This window comes from Sebastes fasciatus, chromosome 3, assembly GCF_043250625.1.
Source record: "Sebastes fasciatus isolate fSebFas1 chromosome 3, fSebFas1.pri, whole genome shotgun sequence".
NCBI classification, from domain to species: domain Eukaryota; kingdom Metazoa; phylum Chordata; class Actinopteri; order Perciformes; family Sebastidae; genus Sebastes; species Sebastes fasciatus.
Window position 1 is genome coordinate 18,532,650 of NC_133797.1, and position 27,269 is coordinate 18,559,918.

The 27,269-nt window shown below is 40.0% G+C and overlaps 2 protein-coding genes across 4 annotated transcripts in view; both read right to left on the minus strand.

The window, feature by feature from the left end:
• gab1 (GRB2-associated binding protein 1) overlaps nt 1-13,293 on the minus strand; it is a 68,018-nt gene extending 54,725 nt beyond the window's left edge. For 2 of the 3 annotated variants that reach the window (XM_074629391.1, XM_074629390.1), the window contains exons 1-2: nt 12,792-13,291; nt 12,527-12,693 (exon numbers count right to left, since the gene is read on the minus strand). In XM_074629391.1, the coding sequence (XP_074485492.1) occupies nt 12,527-12,598 (72 nt within the window). In that variant the 5' untranslated portion in view covers nt 12,599-12,693; nt 12,792-13,291. Of the gene's footprint in view, nt 1-12,526; nt 12,694-12,791 lie in introns of all 3 variants that reach the window. The other variant, XR_012593249.1, reaches the window with a different exon arrangement.
• Nucleotides 13,294-16,863: 3,570 nt separating this feature from the next.
• Nucleotides 16,864-27,269, minus strand: part of usp38 (ubiquitin specific peptidase 38) — a 15,331-nt gene continuing 4,925 nt past the window's right edge. Inside the window, exons 2-11 of the mRNA XM_074629396.1 lie at nt 27,059-27,269; nt 24,883-25,018; nt 24,671-24,800; nt 24,377-24,478; nt 23,821-23,979; nt 23,491-23,684; nt 22,539-22,632; nt 22,330-22,436; nt 20,194-21,541; nt 16,864-18,751 (exon numbers count right to left, since the gene is read on the minus strand). The exon at nt 27,059-27,269 is cut by the window's right edge and continues 480 nt beyond it. Of these exons, the coding sequence (XP_074485497.1) occupies nt 18,587-18,751; nt 20,194-21,541; nt 22,330-22,436; nt 22,539-22,632; nt 23,491-23,684; nt 23,821-23,979; nt 24,377-24,478; nt 24,671-24,800; nt 24,883-25,018; nt 27,059-27,269 (2,646 nt within the window). The 3' untranslated portion in view covers nt 16,864-18,586. The remainder of the gene's footprint in view (nt 18,752-20,193; nt 21,542-22,329; nt 22,437-22,538; nt 22,633-23,490; nt 23,685-23,820; nt 23,980-24,376; nt 24,479-24,670; nt 24,801-24,882; nt 25,019-27,058) is intronic.

The following is a 27,269-nucleotide window of genomic DNA, read 5'->3' on the forward strand; positions in this document are numbered from 1 at the left end:
TGATTAATTGTGCAGCCCTAATACTCAGATATCCAGCTTACTTAGTAACCATGTTTCATGAGACAACCTACGATAGTAGCACATAATTACTTATTTTTCATCTCTAAGCCAAAGACTTCAAGTCTTCTTAAGATAAGATAGGATGATTAAATGCAGCATGCTGATCTTCTGGCGAAAAGATGTAATTTAATATTAGCATGCAATGTATCTGATGTCTCTGTAGAGCTAGTTGAGGTAGAGGCTGCATAAAAGTACAAATGGTTCATCCTCAAAACAAGGCCATTAGAGCTAATTTCATCAAGTAGGTGTGTTAAGTCATTTGTAACCATGCATGTACCCTGGAGACTCGGCTAAAGAGGTGATAGTGGTCTCTATGAGTTAAGAGGGCCTCCTGTTGATGAGGAGCAGGCTTTCAGAGTGAGGCCACCCAGCTCAGTTCTCATGACTTCAAGCACCACATGTACACCTCAGCTCCTGCTTAACAGGTGTGTGTGCAGACTTCTATGGTGATTGCAGCTATGGTGACAATAAAGCTTAATGTTTAAAATGTTACATTTAAAGAGAGCATGCGTCATGCTTTCAAAGTATACCATTCTTCAGTGAGTCACTGATCACAAGTGAGTCATCTTTTTGTGTCTCAGGGTATGTAACACCTAGAGAAACACAACTTGGTGTATAAAGCCTGGATGCCAGCAGCAACATCAGGTTCACCATCACTCTCCCTTTTCATCCTCCTTTATTAGAAGTACAGTTAGCTTGTTCGTGCAAAAGGGGCAAGGAAAGATATAGATGAGGTGAAGAAAGATTTTGCAAGAAGAGAAGCAGGAAAAGAACAATATAAAGGCAGAAAGGATAAATAGAGAAAAAGAGGGAGAGTATAGGACCCCTCCTCCTCTCTCCTCTCTCCTCAACCGCCATCTGGTAGCCATCAGCGCCTCACACAGGAAGGGGCGGCCATGCCTTGCTGGGGCGCCAGGGAGCGGCTCCTCTTCCCTCCCGTTGCTGCAGAAACAACAATCGGCCAGTGCATTACATTGCATTGCATTGCAGTGCAGTGCAGTGCAGCCCATCCTAGCCAAAGCTGAACGACCAGCAGCAGCAGCAGCCCAGGACCAGGCGCTCACGGCCCCAGCAAGACCAGCAAAGAGGAGCACAGAGCAACCTCACATTCCTGCTGTCTGCGCCTGCCAAGAAGCACTGGGAACGGAAAGAAAGAGGGAGAGAACAGAGAGCTGCTCTCACTGGAGGCTGCCTAATGGTGTTGCTTTGAGAAGCACTCCAGTCTTTCTCATCCCGTTTTGCTTTCTCTTCACTCTCCTCAACAATGATGACAACGTTATTGATTGCCGTTGCGCTATATCCCAGCCTGCATGTCACTGCATACATATCTATAGCCCTACAACATTAGCCTTGAAGCAGTTTCCCCTGCTCTGCAAGAATTCAGGGAATGCACATTATCATAAATTTGGCCCAACTTCTGTTTGTCCTTTTTTTTCTCTTTTCAAAATGACACACACACCAATCTGATGGGAACAGAGACCTCTACAGCCTCTTTGTCTGGTTAATGTAGACCATCTTTGGCCATCTGTGTTCTCCTACCAGCCCTGTTTTATGTCCAGAACAGACTACAACTCAACTCTGGAAATAGAAAGCAGCCTTATGACACACTATTTTTACTGCCTGGTGTCATTAGCTGAACAGTTGAAACACGAGAAACAATGTAAAGCAAGTATGTGAGACGTTTTGATTGGAGAAAATACCGTCTCGAAATTGAATCTATGTCACATCGATGTATATGACAATCACTAATGGAAAAAACACACATGATGATGTGTACAATTAGCCTTGCCAAATAGTTGAGAGATTTCCGTCATCTGCATTTAATAATAGCTGCACTTGAAACTGTTCGACTTGGCACGGTGACAAATAGCACAAGAGGATCATTTTACAACTCAGCAAAATCATATTCCAACAGAAACGACTCAGAATCGGTTCCCAGTTTCAAACAGGAAAACCAAGTCTGCATGAGAACCAGTTCTCCACTGTGAGCCGACGAGCTGCTGGTGGACTTGGCAAACAGGACGGCAAACAGCTGCACCAGGCAAAGAGAGACACATCTGTTTACAAAATGCTCCATATCAGCCCTGACCTACCAAATTCAAGCCAACAATCTCAGCGGTCCACTGAGGCAACAAACTAAGTTTAAAGAAGGAAACAACGACAATATCAGAATTCAAACATTTTGTGCATAGTCAGCACGTAGCGCCACTCACGAGGCAAACGTTGCATGTACTGAAACACTTTTAATGACTTCATTATGCACCAGTAAATATATTACAACCAATAGCATAATAAGCTTGTTGAACATTTATACCCCGTGACTAGAGAAGCTTACAAGATGGCAGCTAAACAATCAACTTCATTTTGAGACTGTAAATGGGTGTGTGTTGGTATAAACAACAGCTTACTGCACTCTGAAAAGCACTTCCATTGCTCAAGAATCTGCATGGAAAGTTATGCAGGGCAATATCTTGTTTACATGACAAACAAGAGATTGTGAAAGGAACAGTGTATGCGATTGAAAGTTAAGACAAAAGCTGGACCTGACGCCTTCCAAAACTATCTGCATTGTTCTGATACAGCTGGTACTTACAAATGTTGCAAGACAGCGATCTGGTGACCACATGGCAACAACAGAGACAACAGGTAGACAAAGACACCAAGAGACAAATGCATAAAACTCAAATTTATAGCTGTGCGTACGCCTGATTCTGTTTTATGCATTCAATTCATTGTGAAACTGACAAAGTCTGCCATGATACGGTTTTTCTTTGATTCAACTCAGGGGCCTGCCATCATATGCCCATTTAACACAATCAGTTACCTTTATATTAACTCACAAAAAGCCACTAAAATATGATTTGACAATTTCATTACTGAGCTCTTCCAGACGTTGAAATGAAAAACAATTGATTCTTATCCATAAAAAGAATAAATATAAAGTGGGAATGATATTGGATCGTTGATCATTGAATCGATATATCGATCCAGATCGATGTGTCGTTACACCCCTAAGAATGGCATGAATGTAAATATAAAGAATGATAATATGCACCACTCTTAATGTTATTTAAAATTAAGCTTGTAAATGCACTTTCGATTGAAATGTTACAGATTGCCGTATAGATTTAAAAAAATAATAACGCAATGATAGGAATTGGCAAAAAAAATTAACAAACTATGTTTTACTATAAGACTCTCTCCATATCTTTAATCTCATCTTTGCCATTATCATTTCACACTTGGTCTGAAGTATGCATGAGGTGCGCACATTCTCACCACACATGCTTCTTTTATAAATACCAGATTGTGTGGGAAATGCCATATGCATGCATGGTATTTGTGCATATGCATTATGTTTATACATAGATTTGTGGGACTCTAAAACAATGCTGTAAAGACCACAGAGAGACAATGAGATATCCAAAATAGATATCGGAGTGATTGGTGTAATTCATGTTTTCAAGACTCTCAAAACTGCGGTCACATAAAGATAGATAACACATATGGCTGGCAATCGCTTAAAATATTTAATCACGATTAATCGCAAGATTATCCATGATTAATTGCAAATTAAATCACACATTTTTTATCTGTTCAAAATGTACCTAAAATGGAGATTTGTCAAGTATTTAATACTCTTATTAACATGGGAGTGGACAAATATGCTGCTTTATGCAAATGTATGTATATATTTATTATTGGAAATCACTTAACACAAAACATTGACAAATATTGTCCAGAAACCCTCACAGGTACTGCATTTAACATAAAAAATATGCTCAAATCATAACATGTCAAACTGCAGCCCAACAGGTAACAACAGCTGTCAGTGTGTCAGTGTGCTGACTTGACTATGACTTGCCCCAAACTGCATGTGATTATCATAAAGTAAGTGGGCATGTCTGTAAAGGGGAGACTCGTGGGTACCCATAGAACCCATGACAGCTCCAAATTTAGTGCAAATTTGGAGCATTATTTAACCCCCTTCCCAACAAGCTAGTATGAAGTGGTTGGTAGCAATGGATTCCTTAGGTTTTTCTAGTTTCATATGACACCAGTAAATTTAAGACTGTGCCTGCTACAACCTCCGAAAGATCTATTGCATTAATGCGTTAGAGAAATTAGTGGTGTTAAAACAAATTTGCGTTAACGCGTTATTATCGCGTAATCTTTGACAGCCCTAATTTAAAATCAAAACAGCAATCAGTACGATGTTCATTACAACATTTCATAACATAATCTCATTTATGTGAGGCTGCAAAACACTGGTGCTGTAGTTACCATGTGTCACAAAAATACTATGCACTGCCAACTTTCAGAGGGCTTTGCTCTCACTGGCTGTTTCGTGTTTGTGGCTGTGTTTTCCTTTGTGATGCAACAGCGTGATTTCAGGCTTACTACCCTCTAAAAATATCCAGAAGAAAACAAGAGACATAATCGTGTTCACTTCTATTGTGTTTTGAAACAAAGGCCTAAACACCAGTTTGGTTCATAAAAGATTTCAATAACTGAAAAACAAAAACATACTCGGTGTGTTCAAGCAAAGCTCTGCTAATAAAATGATCACAAAATGGAATGTACTGATCTGATTTCCAACATCTTTGTGGGTACTTTCAGGTTAACTTTGAAACGCTGGTTAGTAGTTTGACTGCGATGCAACTGATACGCCTATGTATATCACAATGACGATAGTCTGTGTCTGGGACAAAAGTGGGCCGGTAAGGATAACTATTGTAGTAGCACAGAGATGAATATTTAATGGTTATTTGTTTGTAATGGACATTGAATAATTAATGGCACATGCAATCCATTTTCAAGCTGTGGCAGATCACACAACAGTAGTCTGCTCGCTCCAAATGGAGAGCTGCGTCGTTGTGGCAGCCGGGACACGGTCCAGTAATTTTTCTAAGTTAGCCTAAGAGGCTAATGCTGCACAAGTAGCCCTCTGTTTCACCCTGTTCACTTTGCTTGTTTGTTTGTTTCTTCAAGCATGTGGGGAGGGGGTTTAACAGAAAGTGAGTGTTTGTTCTCTGTTCCACTTGCTAAGCAGATTTAATGAATCCTCTACTTAATCAATGAGCTATGGCTTTGTTTTCCTTCGACCGCCGTCATATTTGTTGCGTACATATTACGTTGCAAATGACGACTGTTTCCAGTCAGCCACAGACAGACAAAAGTAGTGGCTTATGGCCACAGTGGTGTATACAGTAAATGCCTTTTCCCTCAGCTGAGAGGACTCAAGACCAGCATGGATTGTGTCCTCAGTCTCCCTTTACAGCCATCAGAGGAGGACCTTCAGAGTTCAATATTTTCCTTCTTCCGGTCTACCAGCAGCCCTGTCCTCCAGCACTGAGGCCCTATTAAGGGCTGGATGAAGTGTACAACCAAATCTTTATCTGTTTCTAGTGGTACATGCCAATGGACTACAGGGATTATAATGGTCCATATAGCTATGTGCAGTGAGTGGAAAGAACTGTGGAAGTGCCCAACCAAATGAGGGCTAAATAATATAATCAAAAATCATTATCACTGTAATTTTACATATTTACCAAAGAGATGAAAATATGTATTTTTAAAGCTGGGTCTCCTGACAACTATGTACTGTACTATATGATCAATTGAAAGATACTATTTAATTGATAGAACTAATCAAACATTTTGGTCTATGTTGGACATACCATCAGTCTGCTCATCTTTATATACTGATATCATGTGGCGATATACTATCACATGCACACTTACTCTTAACAGTAGGGCTGCACATTTTTGAAAAAATATGTAATTGCGATATTATTTGCGTTATAAAAAGGGAATGATAATTTTTACATCATTATTCTCATTTTCATTGAAAAACATTTAAAAGGATTATGGTGTGATTTTTGTGGGGATCTGTACCAAACAAAGATGTTTTCTGTAGAATATAATGTGTAATCCAGGACATCTCTGCAGCACCACAATATTTAATTTTTTTTAAAAAATGGTATTTTGACACACATTTTGCCTTTAACAAATATTGCGCCTCCTCCAGCAATTTGAAAATTGCAGTAAGCCATATTGTGATTTAGATAAAATTTGGATTAATTGTGCAGCCCTACTCAACAGAGTGGTGCTGAAAACATCCTTGCAACTTCATCCCTGCATCTCCTCAGACCCCTCTGATAACACACTGCAGATGTCGTGAAGATGCCCGTCTCCGAGCTGTTCTTTTGAAGAGGGTTTTACAAGTGGACCTTGACAGAAATTCACAGATTGAAAAGGTAAGAGAAGTGAAAGAGGAAAAGGCGAACCAGATGGAAAATGCAGTGTCAATGAAATGTAAAACCGCAGAGGATACAGTTATATGACAAACTCTGGCTGGGAAAAGTCCTACAAAAGCAATTGTGGTTAGATACCTTCATGCTGCCCCTGAAGGAGACATTAATGGACAGGAAGTGTCGACTCTTTCCCAGAGAATTCAGACTGCACCAATGAATTAATCAATCACCGAGGCTGTATCGTACATACTGCATACGTTCTGTTTATTAAATGAGTTGTTTAAGAGATGACCGATTTCAATCCGTCACTCAGAACGGATGGAATGAGAAAAAACTGAAGACTGACTAATACTGGGAGGTTTTGAATATTGCCTCGTCACGCTTACTTCACTCACACTTACTTCATTGGTAATGAATAGATAATAGGCAACATTTTCTAGCTTGTGTCCAGCCTGTGATGGTTGGGGCTGCTCAGACGCAGGCAGGTCTGCTGAGCTGCTTTCACCTTTGAGCTCCACCAATCGGCAGCAGGGCCTCAGGGGCAAACTTTGCCCTGAGTGGTTAATCAGGTAAGCAGGGGCCCCCGGCTTCTAGTCTACTGCTGCTCAGTCTGGGGACGGGGCTTATGAAAGAGAGCTCAAGGCAGTGGCGTGTTCACATACGATTGTAACTCGTACTTTAGCAACACAGAGTGCTCCACTTGTTTCAGAACAGATGCAGTGATCTGGAGAGGGTTTTCTTTTAACTACATGATCTTGATTATCTGTTTGAATAAGATAGGACAACTGTTGGACAATTCACATCAAAGCCTGGGTTCAAACTGGTTGAAAATACTTCACCTGTGTATACTTCTGTTAGCTCTCCCGTAAGCTTCATTCTCTTTAAACATCCATGGTCAGCTCCTTCGGGGCCGTTTGAATGCAATTAACATAAATGTCAGTATATAGGACTCAAATGAAACAAATATATTGATTCGCGTATTAAAAAAATCTATTTCAAAATCGTAAAAAAACATGAATGTGAAAAGGTGAATACATTTTTTCCCCACCCCTAGTTCGCACCAATGATCAACACAGTATAATAGTTTTCTAATACAGTAATTGATCATTTTAAACCAGTCTGATATCTGTGGGAATCTGACTGTAATGTCACCACTTTCTGAGCAGACCCTCAATAGCTGGTGGGAAACAAATCAAGTAGTAGAGCAAAAATCTGAAGCGGCGATCTTGAAGCTAGTGTATCATATGGTTTTAATTGAAAGCCGAGGTGGAGAAAAAGCCAGCAGAAATGTGGCAAAGACTGCTGTTGCTTGTCTTCCAAGTGTCTGACACATCTAAAATCCACTCAAATGATGGCAGAGGAAGAAAGCAGTGTCAGGAGACCATTGTCCCTGCCAAGCAGAACTTCACCATCACTACATCCTCCTCCCCGAGAGAGACAAAGCCGAAGGGTTGTATTCATTTTCTCATACAGCTCACCGGGTTCTGTTCTGATCTAACATGTATGTGATTCCAGGTGAATGCAGTTAACTAACTCATAGGATAGGAAACTATAGTGGTCTTCATCTCAAGAGACATCACCGAGAGCCACTGATTCAGTCTATGTACCAGTGATATGAAGATAGCATCATCTGACAGAACCACAAGATTTTACTATGGCCGATAATCAGAGCGGTAATCACAAGCCATCCTAACTTTGGCAACAGACCCCATCATATGATTGCCATCAAACGTAACTTACATTCAGATACCAAAACAAGTCCTAAAATTATCCCAGTAACCCTTTCCAGCCTGAAACCACAATGTTTCATTAGCGGCTGCATGGTTTCTATTTTAGAAAAGAATCAACTTCTCTTTTTATTTTGGGCATCAACTCAAACAGCTGGTGGTGAGTTGCTACATAGGTAACAGCTGGACAATTTGTCAGTCGCCAAAAAAACGGATGTCAGCACAGATTACACAGCCTCATGTGACCAAGCGTGACCGTTCACAGGATGAGGAACCTGGTCACAACCACGCACTTTTTTGTTAATCAGTATTATTAGATTTCATAGAATTCTAGGCAGCTCATGGGATTGGGATTTTTGTGACTTTACTTCTGCTTTACATGGTACTAAAAGGTAAGAAATAAATGTATCTGTTCTAGGGCTCTCAAAGTTAACGCGATAATGACGAGTTAATGCAAATTTGTTTTAAACTTTAATAAAAACGGCACTAATTTCTTTAACGCATTAGCGCAACTTGCTATTTTTAGGTTGTAGCGGGCACATTTCTGATAATGATATATCACCCAATATTAATTTCCTTTACACAACACATAAAATAAGTAAATTAATTGTGACCCAAAAATGTACTGGGAGGACATATATGCAAAGAGCTAATATGTGCCGACATATCGGCGTGGACTATATTCTACTATAGAAACTGCTGTTGGTGAGGAAAGCTGGATTTGCCTATTTCATTGTTGAACTTTGGTGAAAAACTACTGAAAAGACCTTCATGTTTGATGCTAAGAGACTAACATAAAACATCTGTCAAGGAGGTACAATTTTTGGAATGTTTAAGCCCAATAGCTCAGGTATCCACCATAAACCAAATATAGAAATGCAGTTTGGAATACAATCATCATTGGGTCTAAACTGTTTTTTTACGTTTTTTGTTTTTTTTAAATTGGGCCTCAGCAGCCAACTCTTTCTTAAGATGTGCTTCACCACCTGTTATGACAAACCTCGTAACAATCTAGTCACAAAAGGAAATGGGGTGGTGGTGGTGTGGGGAGCTAAAACCCCCAAACAGTGAAAAGTGGCTTCCCATGTTTCCCATATATAACGTATTGGCTTGTAATGGCTAACCATTAATTCACAATGCAAAATTTCTCAACAGTAAAAAGCTGCTAGAACAAAAGAACGTGGTTGTTTGCAAACACTATAAAAACAAACAGCAATGTAGTTTGCTGATCAGCCGTAAACCACTCAAAATCTTCTCTATAAAAGCAACATCAGAGCCGTTCCCATGCTCCTCATAACACACTGTGGGATGGCCTCCTGGCTATTCTGTGCTACTGAGTCCAGAAAACAGTTATAAAACTAGTGCAGCTAGTTGCCATATCCCCTTGAGAACAATTAAGTCCTCCATCGGCCTGCTGTTTACTCTATTGAGAAAGAGCTATTTTCTGTCATTATAGCTGAAACTTGGTTTACAGGGATGCAGGAGTAAGAACGTCCTGAAGTGGGAATGTTATGTTCTCATCACCACATACTGAGCCTCAGTGTGACCTCTGGCACAAAAAAATGGTTGATCCTGTGATAAATAAGCTGTGAGTGATTACCACCCATAAAGGCATACACCAACACAAGCAAGATGCTCACAATTAGTAAGTGATCTAGGATTTGGACTTCCTCCACATCAAAACAGACTTTTATCCGTAATGAATGTGAGAAAGCCCTGTGAAAATCCTGTCTTTGTGGCTCGATTTTAGCTTTATTGCTTTCAGAAAAAAACGCCCCATTGGACCTGTGGTTTCTGCAAAAACATCCCTCCTCTCAAGTTGCGGGCCTTGTAATTCAAATATCAATAACAGAGATATCCACTGATCCACAAGAAAAGCATGTAGACTTGACAGCTAACGTGCTACTGAAGCTATTTGCTTTTGCTGTCGGCTATGACTTTCTTTTTCCAAGTGCACAACAAATAAGCAGAGAGAATCGCATAGAAAACAGTGATAACCCACTCCCAGTGTGAAAAATGAATGGCAGAGAAAGAGACATGTATTGTCCCCAGCAATTATGTCCTGTATTACTTTAAAGACTGCAAGACTGAGTGGCATGTGTGAGTAGCATGAGAAATGTGAAAGTGTATCAGTCGGTTTTTGGGCGGTAAACATTAATAATTACAGTAGCTCTGACACACAACTACAATATGCATATCTGACAAGGTTTTACAAACACTGTTTGACATTTGCAGGATTGTGGTCATCCTTTATTCTGCAATTGTTTTGTAAATCATTTAACCAGTAGTGTGACTATCTACCACAGTGATACTCAACTTTCAGCCCGTGGGCTATAGGGTGCCAGGTGGCCAGCAAACCATTCTCTAATTCACAATGAAAATAAATGCAAGAGTGCATTAAAAAAGCATCAACATTACACTAATAGAGCTTGTTGATTTAAATAAAAGTGCCAGGGGAGGATCTGATCCGTGCTATTCGTTTGCTTCAACCATCCTGCAATAACCTTGCACATGTAGAATTTGCACATTCATTTACTACCTCATTTAATTTTTTTTTTCAAAACAAACATTTTAACTTGCACACTTTGCTAATGTTTATATTAAGTTATTCTGTGTTTATATTTTCTATGTTAGTTGTTGTAGTCTGGTATATTTATAGTGTATATTACTACAAAGTTTTGTTGAATACTCGATTCTGATTGGTCAATCACGGCGTTCTACAACAGACCGTTGCTATGGGCACTCTGGCGGACCGTTTTTGTGTCAAATTATTGATTTCTTAAGTAAGTAACCGTGTAATAAGCGGGATAATGTACAGCTAGCGGGTCATTGCGAAATAAACCCAGACAGGCCAATGTGGTCTTGACATGATAGTTCTCTGTACATTATCCCTTACATAATAGTTTTTTATATTCTATAGATGTATCTCTAGTGTTGATATGTACATTACATTCACTGTTCCTGTGCATTGCCTGGATAACCTGCTGCTGTAACACAATCATTTCCCAATTTGGGATCAATAAAGTACATCTATCTATCTATCTATCTATCTATCTGTCTATCTGTCTATCTATCTATGTGTATGAATCATTCCAACGATTGAGTGATTGCATGATGGAAGAGGTTCCAGTTATGTTTAATGCCATATGAACTCTTTCAAATGTAACTAAAGCATTTACAACTAAAATGCAGTTGCAGCTAATAAATGCAGTAAAATATCTGATATATCTGTCATATAGACCTAGTGTCAATCCTTGTGCTAAGTTTATAAGTTAATAAGTCAGCTAATTTGAAAATAAAGATGAGTTCTAGGGACTTTTAATGTTTATTCATAGATACATATTATTAATGTTTGTTTATTAACTGGCCCCTGGCCTCCTGTCATTTCGCAAAAGTGGCCCCTAGGCAAAGCAGGTTGAGTATTCCCGTCACTGACTGCACAAGCATTGCTTCCCACGGTAATAATCAATGTATTGTGTTATTGGTCCAAGAAAAGCAAAATCCTCAAAAGGTAATGCTGTAAAGATTGGATTGCTGTGTGATGGCATAAACTAGCCAAAGAGGCTGTCTCAAAGAAAAAGCCCAAAACAAAGCAACAACATGCCTCCGTTGAAGTGCCCTTGAGCAACTTGAGTGACTTTACTCATGGTAAAAGCCACTCTCACTGAGAAGTCACAACGCCTTTAATGTTCAGAACAACTTATTTGTTGAATTGCACACAGGATGAGGCCTACACATGTCTGTTACTGCAAAACTGGCCCCCAGGCAAAGCAGGTTGAGTATCTCTGTCAGTGCTTCCCAAGGTAATCAATGTATTGTGTTATTGGTCCAAGAAAAGCAAAATCCTCAAAGGTAATGCTGTGAAGATTGGATTGCTGTGTGGTGGCATAAACTTTACTCATGGTAAAAGCCATTCTACTGTAAGGGACAAACTGAGAAGTCACAACGCCTTTCATGTTCAGAAAATGTATTAGTTGAATTGCACACAAGATGAGGCCTACACATGTCTGTCACTGCAAAAGTGGCCCCCTGAGCAAAGCAGGTTGAGTAGGGATACTCAACCTGCTTTACACTGCCTCCCAAGGTAATCAATGCATTGTGTTATTGGTCCAACAAAAGCTAAATCCTCAGAGGTAATGCTGTAAAGATTGCATTGCTGTGTGGTGGCATAAACTAGCCAAAGAGGTTGTCTCAAAGAAAAGCCCCAAAAACAGCAACAACATGCCTCCGTTGAAGTGCCCTTGAGCAAGAGTGACTTTACTCATGATAAAAGCCACTCTTACTGTAAGGGACAAACTGAGAAGTCACAAAGCCTTTTCATTTGTTGAGTTGCACACCAGATGAGGCCTACACATGTCTGTCACTGCTCTCAACCGTGCACATGAAGAAGAGTATGCAGGGAAGAAGAGCTGGCACATTTGAGTGTACTGGCTTATTATTATTATTACAACGTAACAAAATAGGATTATAAAGTGCACTTACGTAACGTCTCAACTTTTTTTCAGGAGGAGACTTCTTCAGCCAGCCTGAGCACACCACATCTCCCCCACTCATATCTGCTCCTCTCTTCTTGCTCTCTCTGGACTTGGAGCGCAGATTGCTGCTTGTTGGGCTTCGTTTATGTTTTTGGGAGTGTCTTCTTCTTGTACCTGAACAGAAAAACAAAGAAAGGAGTTGACACACAAAAGCTCAAACGGTGAAGTTGAAACACATAAAAGTTCAAAGTGTTTTTGAGAGCGATAAATACCGTCACTCCTTCGAAAAGTCGACTCAGGCAGCTCTCCGACCAGATTTTCCTCGAGTTGTAGTCAAATAAAGCTCTCTATCCTGAGCTTGTGAGTTAATATAAACCTCCGCGGCACCGCCTTTTGTACAAATATCAGCGGTGACTTTGTGTGTTTTGTTTAAACTGAGACGCCGTGGGGGTAAAAAAAACAAGGCGCAGGCAACAGAAAGTGGCTAAGTTTCTTGTTGTTATGTGTTAACGCCTCATTGCTAGTAATGTTCCCGTCAAAGTGGAGCGAGTCCCAGCTGGAGAGAGATCAGATGCAGACGTCCCACAACAGTGAACCGGTGCATAGTTAGTCGTTGTTTTCTGCCGCAGATTAAAACACAGTCTTCACACAGTGGTTGTGCCGAGCTTCCTTTACCAGTTTACTCCCATGGTTGCTCTTAATTGTGATTGACAGGCTGCTCTCCGTCTTTTCCTCTAAACTCTCCCTCCTCTGGAAACACGGCGGCGTCAAGGTAACGGGACTAACGGCTGCAGACCGGATGTCGGGGGATTCTTTCAAAATAATTGTGTTCAGAACGTTGGTTTCAACGGCTCTACCGTACCGATGTTAACGGCTAAAAAACTGATGTTTTTGATGTATTATTTTAGGGGTAATTTTGTTTTTGTTTTTGTTTTTGTTTGGTGATATTTGGCAGTTATAACTATTCCCCAGTTAACATGGTTATGTGAGCCCCACATGGGTTATGCTGGGGCTGGGGTCTGCAACCTGCGGCTCAGGAGCCTCATGCGGCTCTTTAGCTCCTATGGAAATGAATAACTGTTTTTTGTTTACATTTTCATTTTTATTTTTCATTGTTGTAGGTCAATGGTACGACGGTATGACGGGGTATTAGGGCCACATTGAGGAAAAAAAGAAATCTGACTTTTTTTCTCGTAATATTACAACTTTTTTTCTCCTAAAGTTATGACTTTATTCTCATAATATTACGAGAAAAAAGTCGTAATATTATGACTTTATTCTGTAAATCTCAGATGCTTTTTCCCTCAATGGGGCCCTAATACTCCATAGTACATTTGCTCTTTGGCCCTCACTGTATTAGACTTATATACTTTATACTTAGACTATAAACGGTGGGTTTTTTTGCCTAAAATGGCTCTTTTGATAGTAAAGGTTGCTGACCCCACTTGGTACCTGGGTACCAAGTGTGTATGGGCCCAAAATGGGCATCTTATCTGGGGCCCACTTGAATCAACTAAGTAGGTCCCACATGGGCTCCCCATGTGGGCTACCCGTGTGGGTCCTAGTTGGGTCACTACTGGGAAATAAGTGCATTTCCCAGTAGTTTTCAACATGGAAACTGTGGACAAACCCACTTACAACCCATATTTCAGGCCGTGTAGCCCCCATGTAGTTCCCACATAGAACTTAAACCTGGGGCCGAGATGGGTTTTGGTTTATGTTGCCCAGATTGGGCCCATATAACACCCAGTGTACTCCTGCATGAAACCCACAAGGGCAATTGGCAAGGGGCCATTATGGAACCCGCGGACAATCCCATATAGGGCCCATTTTTCAGCCCATTTACTACCCACATGGGCCCCACATACAAAGGTTGGCTGGGTCATTTGTACAACCTTTCACATGTATGGCTAGTTATGCTAATTTCGTAAAAGCGTAATTTTTTTTATAAAGAATAAATGTATTTTCACGCGTACATACTTTTCCCTTCAAGGTAATAATCATGTTTACAACACAAAAACACATTCTTCAACATGTTCTCCTCAACGTAATGTCCGCCATTAGAAGATTTTGTTTTGAAAGTTTTGTACCGGATGTTACGTCGTTGTAGCTCTGCTAGCTTTAATACTACTTGAAGAGGACGGAATGGGGAGGCGGTGGCGGCGTTCAGGGAAAACCCGTAGAGCTTCAAACCATGGGACATGTAGTTCAACAATCCTTGTGTTCCGTCCCAAAACACAACAAATGACTGTAGGGCGGCTTGGTAGATGAAACATGATGTAATAGAGCCACATGCGCCTCTGGGTTAATACAAAAAGTGGACTAAGACAGTTGCAGAGAAGACAAAGAAAGGACCCACCTCAGTGAGAACTGAAAGGTCCCACGAAATCATTGCACGTGTGAACTACACTATCCATAATGCGTGTTTATTCCCTAAAGAAAACCATAGAATACTAGGAAGGGCAGTGTGCTCATTACCTATTCTAAGGTGTCATATTTTGGCTTTTATCTATAGTGGTATCATTAGAGATAAATTTTTTTATTGTTGTACGGGGAATTAGCCTAATGTGGTACATTTTTTTGCATTTCAGATTTCTGGAATATATTGTGTTATGAAGCCAATACATTAAATCCAAACCCAGTGCCACCCCGAAATCCCCAGGATGTGTACTAATCAAACCAAAAAAAAGAAAAGAAAATGCAGATATCACACTCATAAAAGAAATGGTAGATATATTAGTACTCTAATGCCAAGTTTTCTCAAACAAATCTTGAATTTCTAATGTGGGTCTGTTAAAAGACACTCTGTTAAAAGGCCTAAAAATCACCTTAATTAATGTAGAAAACCCTCAAGGCTAAATGTGCAATCCCATGTTCAGTAATTTTACCACTTACAATGTTATTGCTGTTACAAAACCTAGGCTTATGTGTGGATGTTACATGGAGAATCAAACAACATCAAACAAACAATAAGACTATAAATAATAATAAATAAATAAAGAATAATGAATAAAGACTATAATCGTTAGTATAGAAAGACATTAAATATCAATAGTTTTATTGACTTTGAGTTTGAGGTAGATCTATACCCACGGGAGCTTAGGTGCAGTGTCCCACTTTACTCACCCTACATAGAGTATACCATCGTTTTTTCAGTATCAAATAGCCTATTTAGAGTCTTTTTTTACTTTTTAACATGGCCTTGAAACATACAAACTTATATCTGAGATAGATTCTGTCAGCATATGATTATTTTATTTGAACTGAATTCTAAGATAGATAGATCAGTAGTTTTATAGTCTATATTGTCCAACACCACAGTGGTGAGATAAAGGTTATATTCGTAAGTGTATTGATCTGATCAATATACTGGCCTCAACATGGCATCCACAACTAGTCTAATCCACTAGCAAAGACGTGGTCTCTGTAGACTCAATGGTATCTGAGGAATCTTATTGGAATGCTATTGTAATGGTAAACACTTCCCCCAAAGGATGTTCTCTGTTACTGTGTGATTAATGGCTTTGCCATTGTACAAGCACATTACCTCTTTCAACAGCCTCGGTATTGATGAAGAAATAGGGAGCAATTAAAGCCTGTAGACATAATATGCCAATTCCAGTTTATTAATTCTGTTTCGTGATACCATATATTTAGCACCCCAGTGTAAGTGTTACATCAAATAGCTTGTGTGCCATGTTATTGATGCATCAGGTTTCATGATGTATGGGTAAGAGGCGGTGCATTTGTGTCTGTGAAGCAGATTTTAATGTTGTCTGTTGTTGCTGTAAATCTTTAGTTTATGTGGGCAGCGCATAACTCATTTGTAGCCAGACTAGATGAACAGACCAGGCCTTATTTACTGTCAGTACATGCCAAATGAATATGTGTACTTTATGCAATGTATGCAACTACAAAAAGCATTTTTCAATATTATAAAATCATACCATGACATTCAATTTAGATATGATATAATACCACCCCAAGAGATAACATTTCAACAAAATTGAGGAGAAAAGTGTAATGGTTTGGTTGATTAATAATTGAGAATCATTGATTTTTTTTTTCTCCAAATGCCCTTTGAAAGCTTTAGTGCTACTGCAGTGTTTTTACCATATCAATTGCTAATTAGCAATAAATGGCACCTTTGCAAATCATTTGCTATTGCTACATTACAACTGCCATTTGTTCTGTGCTCATGGGAATAGTAAGTGATTGCATGTGATTTTCCAGTTCCGTTTTCAGTCACTGCTTTACTCACTTCCATTTGTGTGAAAAAATATTTTGCAATCAAAGCAAAAAGATGAAAAATTTCCCTATTTTGATGAATTATGCAACAGTGTACAGTTCTGTATTTTTTTTTTAATCAACAGTCGCTTACATACTAAAAAATCTGCATGTTTTGGAGTGGAATTCTTGAGCTTTGGAGTATCAATAACATACTGAATGTAACATTTTCATTTTGAAGCATTTAATTAATAAAAAAAATTATTATTTGCAAATCCATCATGCCACACTTAGATCTAGCTCCCAGAAGAAAACTGGCACTGGTGATGACAAGGTCTGTATATACTGCAAGAAAGAATATGAATTATGTACAGTAGGTGATCTATCCAAAAAACAAAACAAATCAAGATGTAGCACCAGAGATGGCTGCTAGTGGTCAATATATTCTCTGCTGTGGAAATGTGACAAGTAAGGTCAAGCAGACATTGAGGTATGCTTAAGCATAACAACACACTTTGGTGTTTTTTGCTAATTTCCACAGAAATTGGTACACACTTTCAAGAAATCATCTTCTGCTTCGTCTCGTCATTGCTCAATTGAGTATTTATTAATTGCCTTTCATCTCAATAATTTCGTATCTTTTAATATTTGTATAGTCATGTGTTAGCCATTACATTGATAGTTTAGTCCCCAACATCTGCCCACCTCTTTGCCAACATACTACTTTAAATACCTTAAATAACCTGCCTGGGTAAGTAAGACAATACAACAAATACTGTTTTGTTTTTACTGTAGGGAAAGGTGAAGCCATTATGAATATTAACACAGTACAGCCGAGATGTGTATCCTGACAAATCCCTCTACAAAAATCTGCATTAAATATCAAAAGGCACATAAAATCAGCATGAACACAAACGTCTCCCTGAATGATCAACTCAGAGGAATACATTAAAATATGCTGTCAATTATGTTTAAACAAGCAGTTTGTAATTGAGTTCTCTGTAAATCACACTTCCTTTTAGTTTGAGGACAGCATTAAATATTCATATTGAAAATGCCTTTATCTTGGAGATTTCCCAAATATATTTTTTTCCACATATAGTTTTGTATTCCATGATTATTCAGAATGATATTTTAAGTCATATGTACATTTATTGCATGGGATATGAAACCTGTAAAAACACAGCAAAGCACACACCAAAAAAAAGATTCATATATCAATGAAAATCAAACTCCACAGCTCGGGAAGAAAAGCTGCATGCAAATCAGAAAAAGTAAACAAAAAGTTGTGAGCTGGATGTTCAGAACTATGACAAAAAAAAGTCTTGTTTATCTTACAGTTGAATGCCTTCTTCTGTACTGTGTGCACAGCACATGCATGGATTTGCATATGTGTATGTGTGTGAGGTAATGTTATAAACACTGTGACAAGCCAGATCACATGAGCATGTTCAACCAGTTTCACATATTTATCAATGTATGCAAAAGTTTATTATTATTTAATTTAAGGGAAAGGATACATTTGCACCAATAAGTATTATCTATCTCAAGTTCTGAAATTTGGTGGATTAATGAAAGATTACAATTACAAAAAAAATATCTAAATAAATCAAATAAATGATGACTGAAACAGTGGTGTTAAAAACTATTTTAGTCAGAACAAAACAAAATTCGGGATCAGAATCAGCACAGATGATCTCTGTGTGTGTATGTGTATGTTTTTAGATCACTTCAGTGCTCTTTTCACGAGTTTATATGCACATCTATGGTATGACATATGAGTTCAGTTCAGGACTCTCCAGTGCCAGTTCATCCGGGTTTCCTGCAGCAGTTCTTTCTTTCAGAAGACCAGTCTACTAATGGTATTGAAGCCCCCTCCCCCTCCACCTCCACCAGATGGGCCGCAGCTCCCCGGTGGGTTATTGTCATCTGAACCGTTGGGCCTGAATGAGCAGGAGGATGAAGGGGCCTGGAGAGCCTGGGTCCGAGCATTGAGCTCCTGTTCCTGTTGACAGCGTGGAGGAAAGAGAAATGTTTCAGAGTTGGATTATTTTTACATGTAAACTAAAACATATACAAAACATGAGCTATGCCAGAGAGTTAATTTAGCATTAGTTAAACCTGCAGTAAGCAGAATGTTTTGGGTATCACTGGGCAAAAATTCCATAATAACCTTTCAGCATATTGTAATTCAAGTGTTCTGAGAGAAAACTAGACTTCTGCACCTCCTCATGGCTCGGTTTTCAGGCTTTAAAAAAAAAATCTAGCTCGTGACGGGAGACTTTGGCCAATCACAGGTCATTTCAAAGAGAGAGTGTTCCTATTGGCTGTTCAGTCAACGGAGGCAGCTGGCAATCACTTGCGAACTCTGATCAAACAGTCAAACTAGGCAGCGCTGATCAAATATGAATCAATGTTCTGTTACTGTAATGCCTATTTCGCGCCTCAAATGTTGTAGTGTACGGTTTAACTGTAAAATGAGAAAGGTTGCTCCAGCTGGTGGGCGGTGCTTGGTATTTCCTCAACTGATCTCAACATGGCGGTCGGGTCACAAACTTTCTCATTTTACAGCTAAACAGTACACTACAAGATGTTTCTGAAAACAGAGGCAAGAAAAAAGCATTACAGTAACAGAATATTGATTCAAACTTGATCAGCGCTGCCTGGTTTTGCTGTTTAATTGGAGTTCGCGAGTGATTGACAGCTGCTCAGAGACTCCAGCTTGGCTCTGATTGGTTGTTTTCCTCCGGTCTGTGAAAACTTGCAGATGCCATTAGGAGCACCGGAGGACAGAGAGGCACATTATTTTTTTCCAGATTACCTGTCTCATGCACTTCCAGGATATAGTGACCGTTTTATAAAATTAACTGTTTTTTTTTAAAAATCATATTTGCTCCACTTCCACCCACTGCTGCTCTAAATGTGACTGACAGTGATTCAGTGTTGTGACTTCATGTTATTACAGCACCCTCTAGAGGTGATATACTTTAGCCTCTTGTGCAAGAGCACTGGAAAGTCAACTCTACACACCACAGTCCAATGACTCGTGAAATTACACGTCACGTCTTGCGTCTACAGGACAGTTCAGAATTGACTTCAAGTTCAGTTAAAACATCCTGTACTCTGCAGGCTCTTCTGTAAAAGTACACTCTGTTATTTCCTCGGCTTCTTTCCACCTGAGAGAATCTTGTACACTTTCATAATAACCTCACGCTTAGAGGGTGTTAGTGGTAATGATGTTATGCGTCAAATGCATGTAAAGCATGAAAAATAAGCACACCCAAAATATCCAATGAACCTCTTAGCGGCAGATTAAATACTTGCTCTAATGCTAATCACTTCACACTTGGCTAGCATTTATTTGTGCAATTTATAGGGGCTGATTTTAAATGGGTAACACAATGCCTGTATGTGGGAGAAGTATGTTTCGTGTTCACCCCCACATACCTGTAAATACAGCTTGTTGTCCTTGATTATAGCATCCAGTAGTTCTTTCTGCAGGGGAGGCTCAGCGCTCGATCTCATTCCGTTCGCCATCATTCCCCCGTTTATGTTCTGCCCCGGTAGCTCCTGCTTTCTGTACATGAGCACATAAGCTGTGTCCTTGGGAAAGCGATTTGTAATGTTTTGCACCGATTGGAAGGCTGTGAATGTCACTCTGCTATCATTGAACAGCAGCCAATCCCTTGCCTCCTGGCCACTATTAGGCAGTGCCTCTCCTTGTTCAGGTGGAATTGAGAGAGCTGAGCAAGTGGAGAGGCTACACTCGGCCTGGCCGTTCCCCAAATCCTCCTTGAGGGCAAAGTGGTTGGCTGGATGCTGCGTTCCATCTGCTCCGTTAATGTTACGACCATAAGAGTAGTAGTGGCCACTCTCGGATGATATACCGGAATGCATCACCACTGAGCTGAGGACGTAGGGCACTGACTGGACTGACGTCTCTCCTCCTCCATTTATCTGCTCTGCTCCATCTATCCTCTCCTTCTCCTCTTCCTCCTCGTCTTTCTGAGATGGTTTGAGCTTCTTGGCCAGATTCTCGCTGCTCTCGGGAGAATCCACCTGCAGAGGAGAGGAGGTAGAAGAGGAACACTGGGTGGGCATTGAAGGGGCATGTACAGGAAGTCTCATGAGAGGCGGGATGGTGACGTTGTCCAGAATCTTCCTCCGGACGTGGCATTTGGCATCATATGAGAATCGCAGCAGGGTGAGGATCAAGTATTCGGGGGCTGACACCACTTTCATGGTCCTCTCCGCCCGCTGGAGGGAGCTACACTTCTCACAGAAATAGGCATTCTCTTCGTCCAGGATCTCCGGAGCCAGGAAATAGTTCACCAGGTCAGGCACAGAGAGGGGAGGCTCGTTTGTCACTGGCACAAAATGGACGCTGCTAGCCGGGGCTTTGGTCGAGCCCGGCTCGGGAATTTCACTTCCGCCGTTGACGGATCCTTGACAGCCAACCTTGGGTTCCTCTGAGGGCCCCTGAAGTTGAGGGCTGCCTTGAGAGGTGGCAGAAGGACAGAAGGCCAAAGAGAGGTCCGAAAAAGGCTCCTCTTTCTCAGAGATGCAGTTGCACTGCATACAGCGAATACCCGTGATCAGCTTCCCACCAAACATCTGTTCTATCATAGTCCTCCCGTCATTCTCAGGTTTGATTTCTGCTGGAGTCAAAGACGACTCTTCGCCGTCCTCTGGAGAAGTCTGACCTGTTGGGTCTTTGCTGCTCGTGTCAACAGGAGGGGAAACTTTTGGCTTAACTGATTCCAGGACTTGAAGTGTTTTCTCCTCTTCATGTAACCTTGAGATCAGGAGACAAGGGGCACTCAACATTAGAGAGAATACAACTGTGCATGGATTTTAATTTGTGCCACTGCCGTGATAGTGTACCACATCTATTCTTTCTAAATCAACAAGCCTTCAGTCACATCATTTACTTCTAGAGAAAGTACAGTTTGAATCAGTAAAGCACAGTCATGCAGTGCAATAATGCACAATTAATATATATACATATGTAATAATAAAGTATAAATCCCCAAATAGCTCATGAATTAAGGAAGAAACCCACAATATTATTCATATTTAACATAAATTATTATTAGTTATTCTCAGATGAATTTCGCTGTTTGTTGGGTGTAGAGGTGCGTGTTTGTGTACAGTAGTGCGGCAGAAGAGCATGTCAGCCTGCTGCACCGCGAAGCTTCCAATTCCTTCGAATTTCTCACCGAAGCTTCAAAGTCCAAAAAATAGTATTCGAGACAGCCCTAATTACTAGAAAAACAGTACATGGTTTGTATTGTCCCCAAGGACATAAAAAGTAATACAAAAGAGAACATTTATCCATTGTTTTTTCTTAGTGAAGACATTAAAGGTTAATAGCAAACGCTTTTTCATTAACATTTTTTTTTTCCATTTTGCATTCAGTGACACACAAACGATGCACTAACATTGTATAATTCTGCCTGATTTCGTTCATTTGGCGAAGGGGAACAATAAAAGAAAAGCAATTTTTTTATTATTTCAAATTGACACACTACCTTGACACAATCCTATTATGATTCATTCAATCTGCTTGGAGTGCGATCGTACCTGTCCAGAAGAAACCGGAGGTACTCAGAACAGTCCTGCTGGGAGCCGACGTTGAACCAGGGAGGCCGAGATGCTTCCAAGAAGTTTTTGGGAGCGAATGCTGCCCTCTGCAGGAAACAGACATGCACCACAGAGTCTTTGTGTCATTAAATGTTGTTGTCATCAGTAATAATACTCAGTTAATATCTATTACACAGGACGACACTCACCTGAGTGTGTGCAAGGAAAGCAAAGAGCAGCTGGAGCTTTTTCATTAGTATGTTGGAACCATTAAGATGTAACGATAAAACATGCCGCCTGAAACTGAGAAAAAACAAAAGGTTAACTACACTCAGACTGTCCATACAGCTTACTACACTGAAAGCTTACAGCTTGTTTCAGTATACAAATATAAAAATTAGGGCTGTCAAAGTTAACGCGATAATAACAAGTTAAAGCAAATTTGACTTAACGACACTAATTTCTTTAACGCATTAACGCAACAAGGTTGTATCGGGCTCAATTTTAAAGCTAGAGTGAGGATACTGGTATCATATGAAACTACAATACCTAAGGAATCCATTGGTACCAACCATGTCATACTAACTTGATGTGAAGGAGGCTAGATAACGCTCCGAATTTACGCTCAAATTTGGCGAGGAAAAAGTGTCATGGCCAGTTTCAAAGGGGTTCCTTGGCCTCTGACCTCAAGATATGTGAATGAAAATGGGTTCTATGGGTACCTACGAGTCTCCCCTTTACAGACATGACTACTTTATGATAATCACATGCAGTTTGGGGCAAGTCATAGTCAAGTCAGCACACTGACAACTGTTGTTGCCTGTTGGGCTTGAGTTTGCAATGTTATAATTTGAGCATATTTTTTATGTTAAATGCAGTACCTGTGAGGGTTTCTGGACAATATTTGTCATTGTTTGGTGTCGTTAATTGATTTCCAATAATAAATATATACATACATTTGCATAAAGTAGCATATTTGCCCACTACCATCTTGATAAGAGTATTAAATACTTGACAAATCTCCCTTTAAGGTACGTGTGTGATTAATTTGCGATTATTCGCATTTAACTATGGACAATCATGTTATTCATCGCAATTAAATATTTTAATCGATTGACAGCCCTAATAAAAATGCAACAAGTGTGTGCATACATGACTCACTCTGTGGCCATGAAGAGGGTCTGGATGATGCTGTTCATGAAGCAGGTGTTCCCCAGGTTGACCAGGCCGGTCTTGCCGGTCTCAGACTTTCCAACTTGCCTCAGAGGACCCGTGGCAAATGAGTTGGACTGGGACGTCCAGGCACTTTGATTCAACACCAGTTTGATCTTCTCCTCTCCAGGTTTTGGAAGATCCTGAGAAGACAAAATATATATCATTAGATTGAAGAAGTTTACAAGTAAAGTCTTAAAGCTCTTGATTATTTATGCAATGTAAAAAATGACCTTTCGAGGTAACTGGTGATCAACATTTTCTTATATGCTCTTTTACCTTGATGGCCTCTAGTATGTGGTCATAGAGCTCGGGGAAGCCGGAGTACTGGTACATCATGCAGTGTATGAGCTCAGTGAACTGCAGCAAGAAAGCTTTGCTGGTGGAGAGACCATCTGTTCTCAAGGACTGGACTAGATGCACCACATGTGGGACAACCTGTGATGGTGAGGGATGGAGGGAAGAGAAAAATGTTGAGGACACAGTGGTGCTGGAAGGTACCGCTAATATTAATCATACAAATCTGCAGCGCGGTCATCCAGAGGGTAGCTGCACATATGGGAACCCCGCAGAGGGTTCAGTCTCATTTGCAGAGTATTTTTGAGACTGTTCATGTTTTTTAGATACTAATGAAATTGGCCAACTCAAGGGCCATTGCTCGGCATTTAAGTGCTTCACACATCATTAGTGGGAGAGCGGTGGCGAGCCTGGGGTTCTGGGAAAAGAAGTCTATGCAGCTTTGAAGTAATTTAAGCCAGAAGAGAAGAAAATGAGAAAACCAATAAAATGGCCATATGAGGGGGAAATGGGCTAGAGGAGGCAAGAGATCCCTTACCAAGTGGAAAGCTTCAGGGGAGTGCTGGAAACTCAGCAGCATGTGGGAGAGCACCGCCAGCGCCCCCTGCCGCACAATAGGGTACCACAGACGACTGAATACCTAAGGGGGAAAAAAAATCATGAATACATTTATACCAAACGGGGTTTTTTACCATCCCTGGGTAAAAATGCTGCAATCCAACTTAATTATTTACAGCAGTTTAACATCTGTGTAGCTTTAAAACATGCACACAATCTCTGATTAGCTTCTTCCTCAGGTCCATAACAAATCAAAATGAGGAGTTATACAAACCAGTTCAATTTTAAGCAGAGTGACGTCTATGAGGATGGTGAACTTCTGAACTGCAGCCAGTCCTTTCAGCAGAGCGATGACCCAGGTATCAACATGTTGGGCCAGAGGCCAAGAAAGCCAGTCAATCATCCTAGACAAAGAAGAAGTGTAAGTATGAGGAGTGTAAATAATGTGGTGACGTTAATCTTGGATGATTAGGTGTGAGAGGTCACCTGCAGAGTGCTTTAGTCATGCTTGCATCTTTGACATTGTTGTCTGTGGTGAGACTCTTGATGAGCACCGTGATCATCTGGATGGGGATGTGCTGCACCAGGCTGGCCAGAGCAATGGAGGGGTCAAAGGAGGGGTCTGCAAAAACATAAATGAGAGGAGAAATGGTACAGAATTACACAACCCTACCTTTTCTGTTTGCATCAGTGGACATTAATGTGCATTTCCAGTCAATTGTTTCAATTGTGAAATGTTTAGACCAACAGTGATATAATGCAGAGAAATACCACCACAAATTAAGGATTTTAAGGGGTGTAAGACAACTTTTTTTTTTTTTAAATATACATTTTGCTTATATCTCAGCATTTCACTCATTTCTGTAAAGAAAACTAAATTAAATTATTTTCAAAATTAGGATTATTATTGATGTTTATATTTAAAATATAAACTTAAAACAAATCTCACAGGATAAGGGCACGGTGAAGACCTGAACACAAGTTATATTCACAGAGCCTTCCCTTTCTGTTAAACAGCCTCGTCCCACATTAGAAAAGTACGCAGTTAAAACAACCAAAGATCAATGGCCAAGCATCAGGGAGAAGAAAACACTGAAGTTGTCAAAAAAGAAGCCTATTAAGTATGTCTGATTGTTAAAAAATACTCAAGACAGAGAATTGTATTAAAAGTTCCTAAAAAAAACAGGAAAACTCATCTCTGATGCAGTATTCACAGGGAATAATCTGATTAAAATTCATCCAAATCACTCGTTTTACACAAACTTATTGTGTTCACTATTTGGGTTAATTGTACAGTTTGTCAGTTATTCTGTACTGTTATTGTTATGCATTGAATATAATATGAAATATCCATAAAATATGTCACTTAGTCGGGGGACGTCAGTTTAATCAATGATAGAAAAGGTGTCCTCTAAGGGAAAAGGTTGGGAACGACTGTTTTAAGCCATTCCTGTTGTTTTGTCCATCTCCTGTCAAGGAAAAATTGTGTTTCACTTAAATGGGATGAATTCAAGTTTTTAGCCCCCAATCCAGATCCCATGTCTTTAACATTGAGTATCTGCCAATATTGAGTGGGGTTTAATACCTATTTCTTCATACATAATACAGCTGCACAGAGCACACATAACTAAAGTAGGCCTAAATAATATATCTAAATTTGCTTTTAAAGATGAACAGCCCTGCATTAAAAAACTACATCTGGCCTTTGATGGTTTCTTGTAATATTTTGTATCGTGTCTATATTTGTAATATCTGATAAGGAGTGTGGATCTGTGTGCATTTGTTGTTTTGACACCAGCATTTTAAAAGCACAGCTCACCTGAAAAATGCCACTGAAATAGAGGCAGAGTGACCTTTTGACCCAGAGCGGCTCTGCTCGAATCGCTCACTGACGCATGCTGTCAGTGTGGCTATTTAATTGAAACTGCTGCCTGCTGTTTGTTTATTTTGTGCTGCACCGCAGTTCAGTCACTCGCAACACTGCACATTAGGCTGCTCAGGAGAATATCCCTAAAATAAAATTTCCCATCAACAAAAAAACTGCAGCTTGAAGTATTCTTGAACTCAACTACATCTTCACAGCTAATGCTTTTCAATATTTGCCCTTGAAGAAGAAAATGCACTCCTCGAATCAGTGAATTTGAAGGTAATTGCTCCAAGCAATGACAAGTGTGTAAAATGAGGCCAATACCTTCAAAATGAAAATAATCAGTGTGCCAATAATACTGAATATTGCTGGATGAACATCCAAGCTATACAAATGAGAGAAATAAGCCAAGGGATCAAAGTCAGCTATTGGCAGGGCCCTGAAAAACCAAAATGAAACAATGCAACTGTTCCTGTGTGCTCAATCATGTGCTACCAACCCTGCTATTAATGGCAAGATTTATGGAGGGAGAGGTATAAGTCGTGGTCCCATGCTGCCAAATGCAAATGCTATTTTTTCATTACTTGTAGGCAGACATTTATAAATCTATGAATAAAATCCAAATGTGTTCATATCTTAAGCTTCTTGAGAACATCTGTACTAATTCCAGGTGTCCCTAAAGTTACGGTATAGAAAAATAAAGGTTGTTAATATACTTTTTTATTCCTCTAAACTGCAATCACATGTATCATAGCTATGTTGGAAGGAAGAAAGGAAGGAAGGAAGGATTCTCACCTGTGGAAGAGATAATAGCAAACACTTCCTGCAGTGAGGGAAGCAGTGTGGCTGGATCAGCCTTCCAGATGTTTTGCAGCAGTGTGCTGACCTTAGTCACCTGACCTACATACTCTCTCAGCTCCCGTTCTTGGCTGGCAAAGCAGTGGAAGTAACTGATGGTCCTCACCAGCTGCTGGCAGAACAAAACGCCTGACTTTTCCCTCGGGAT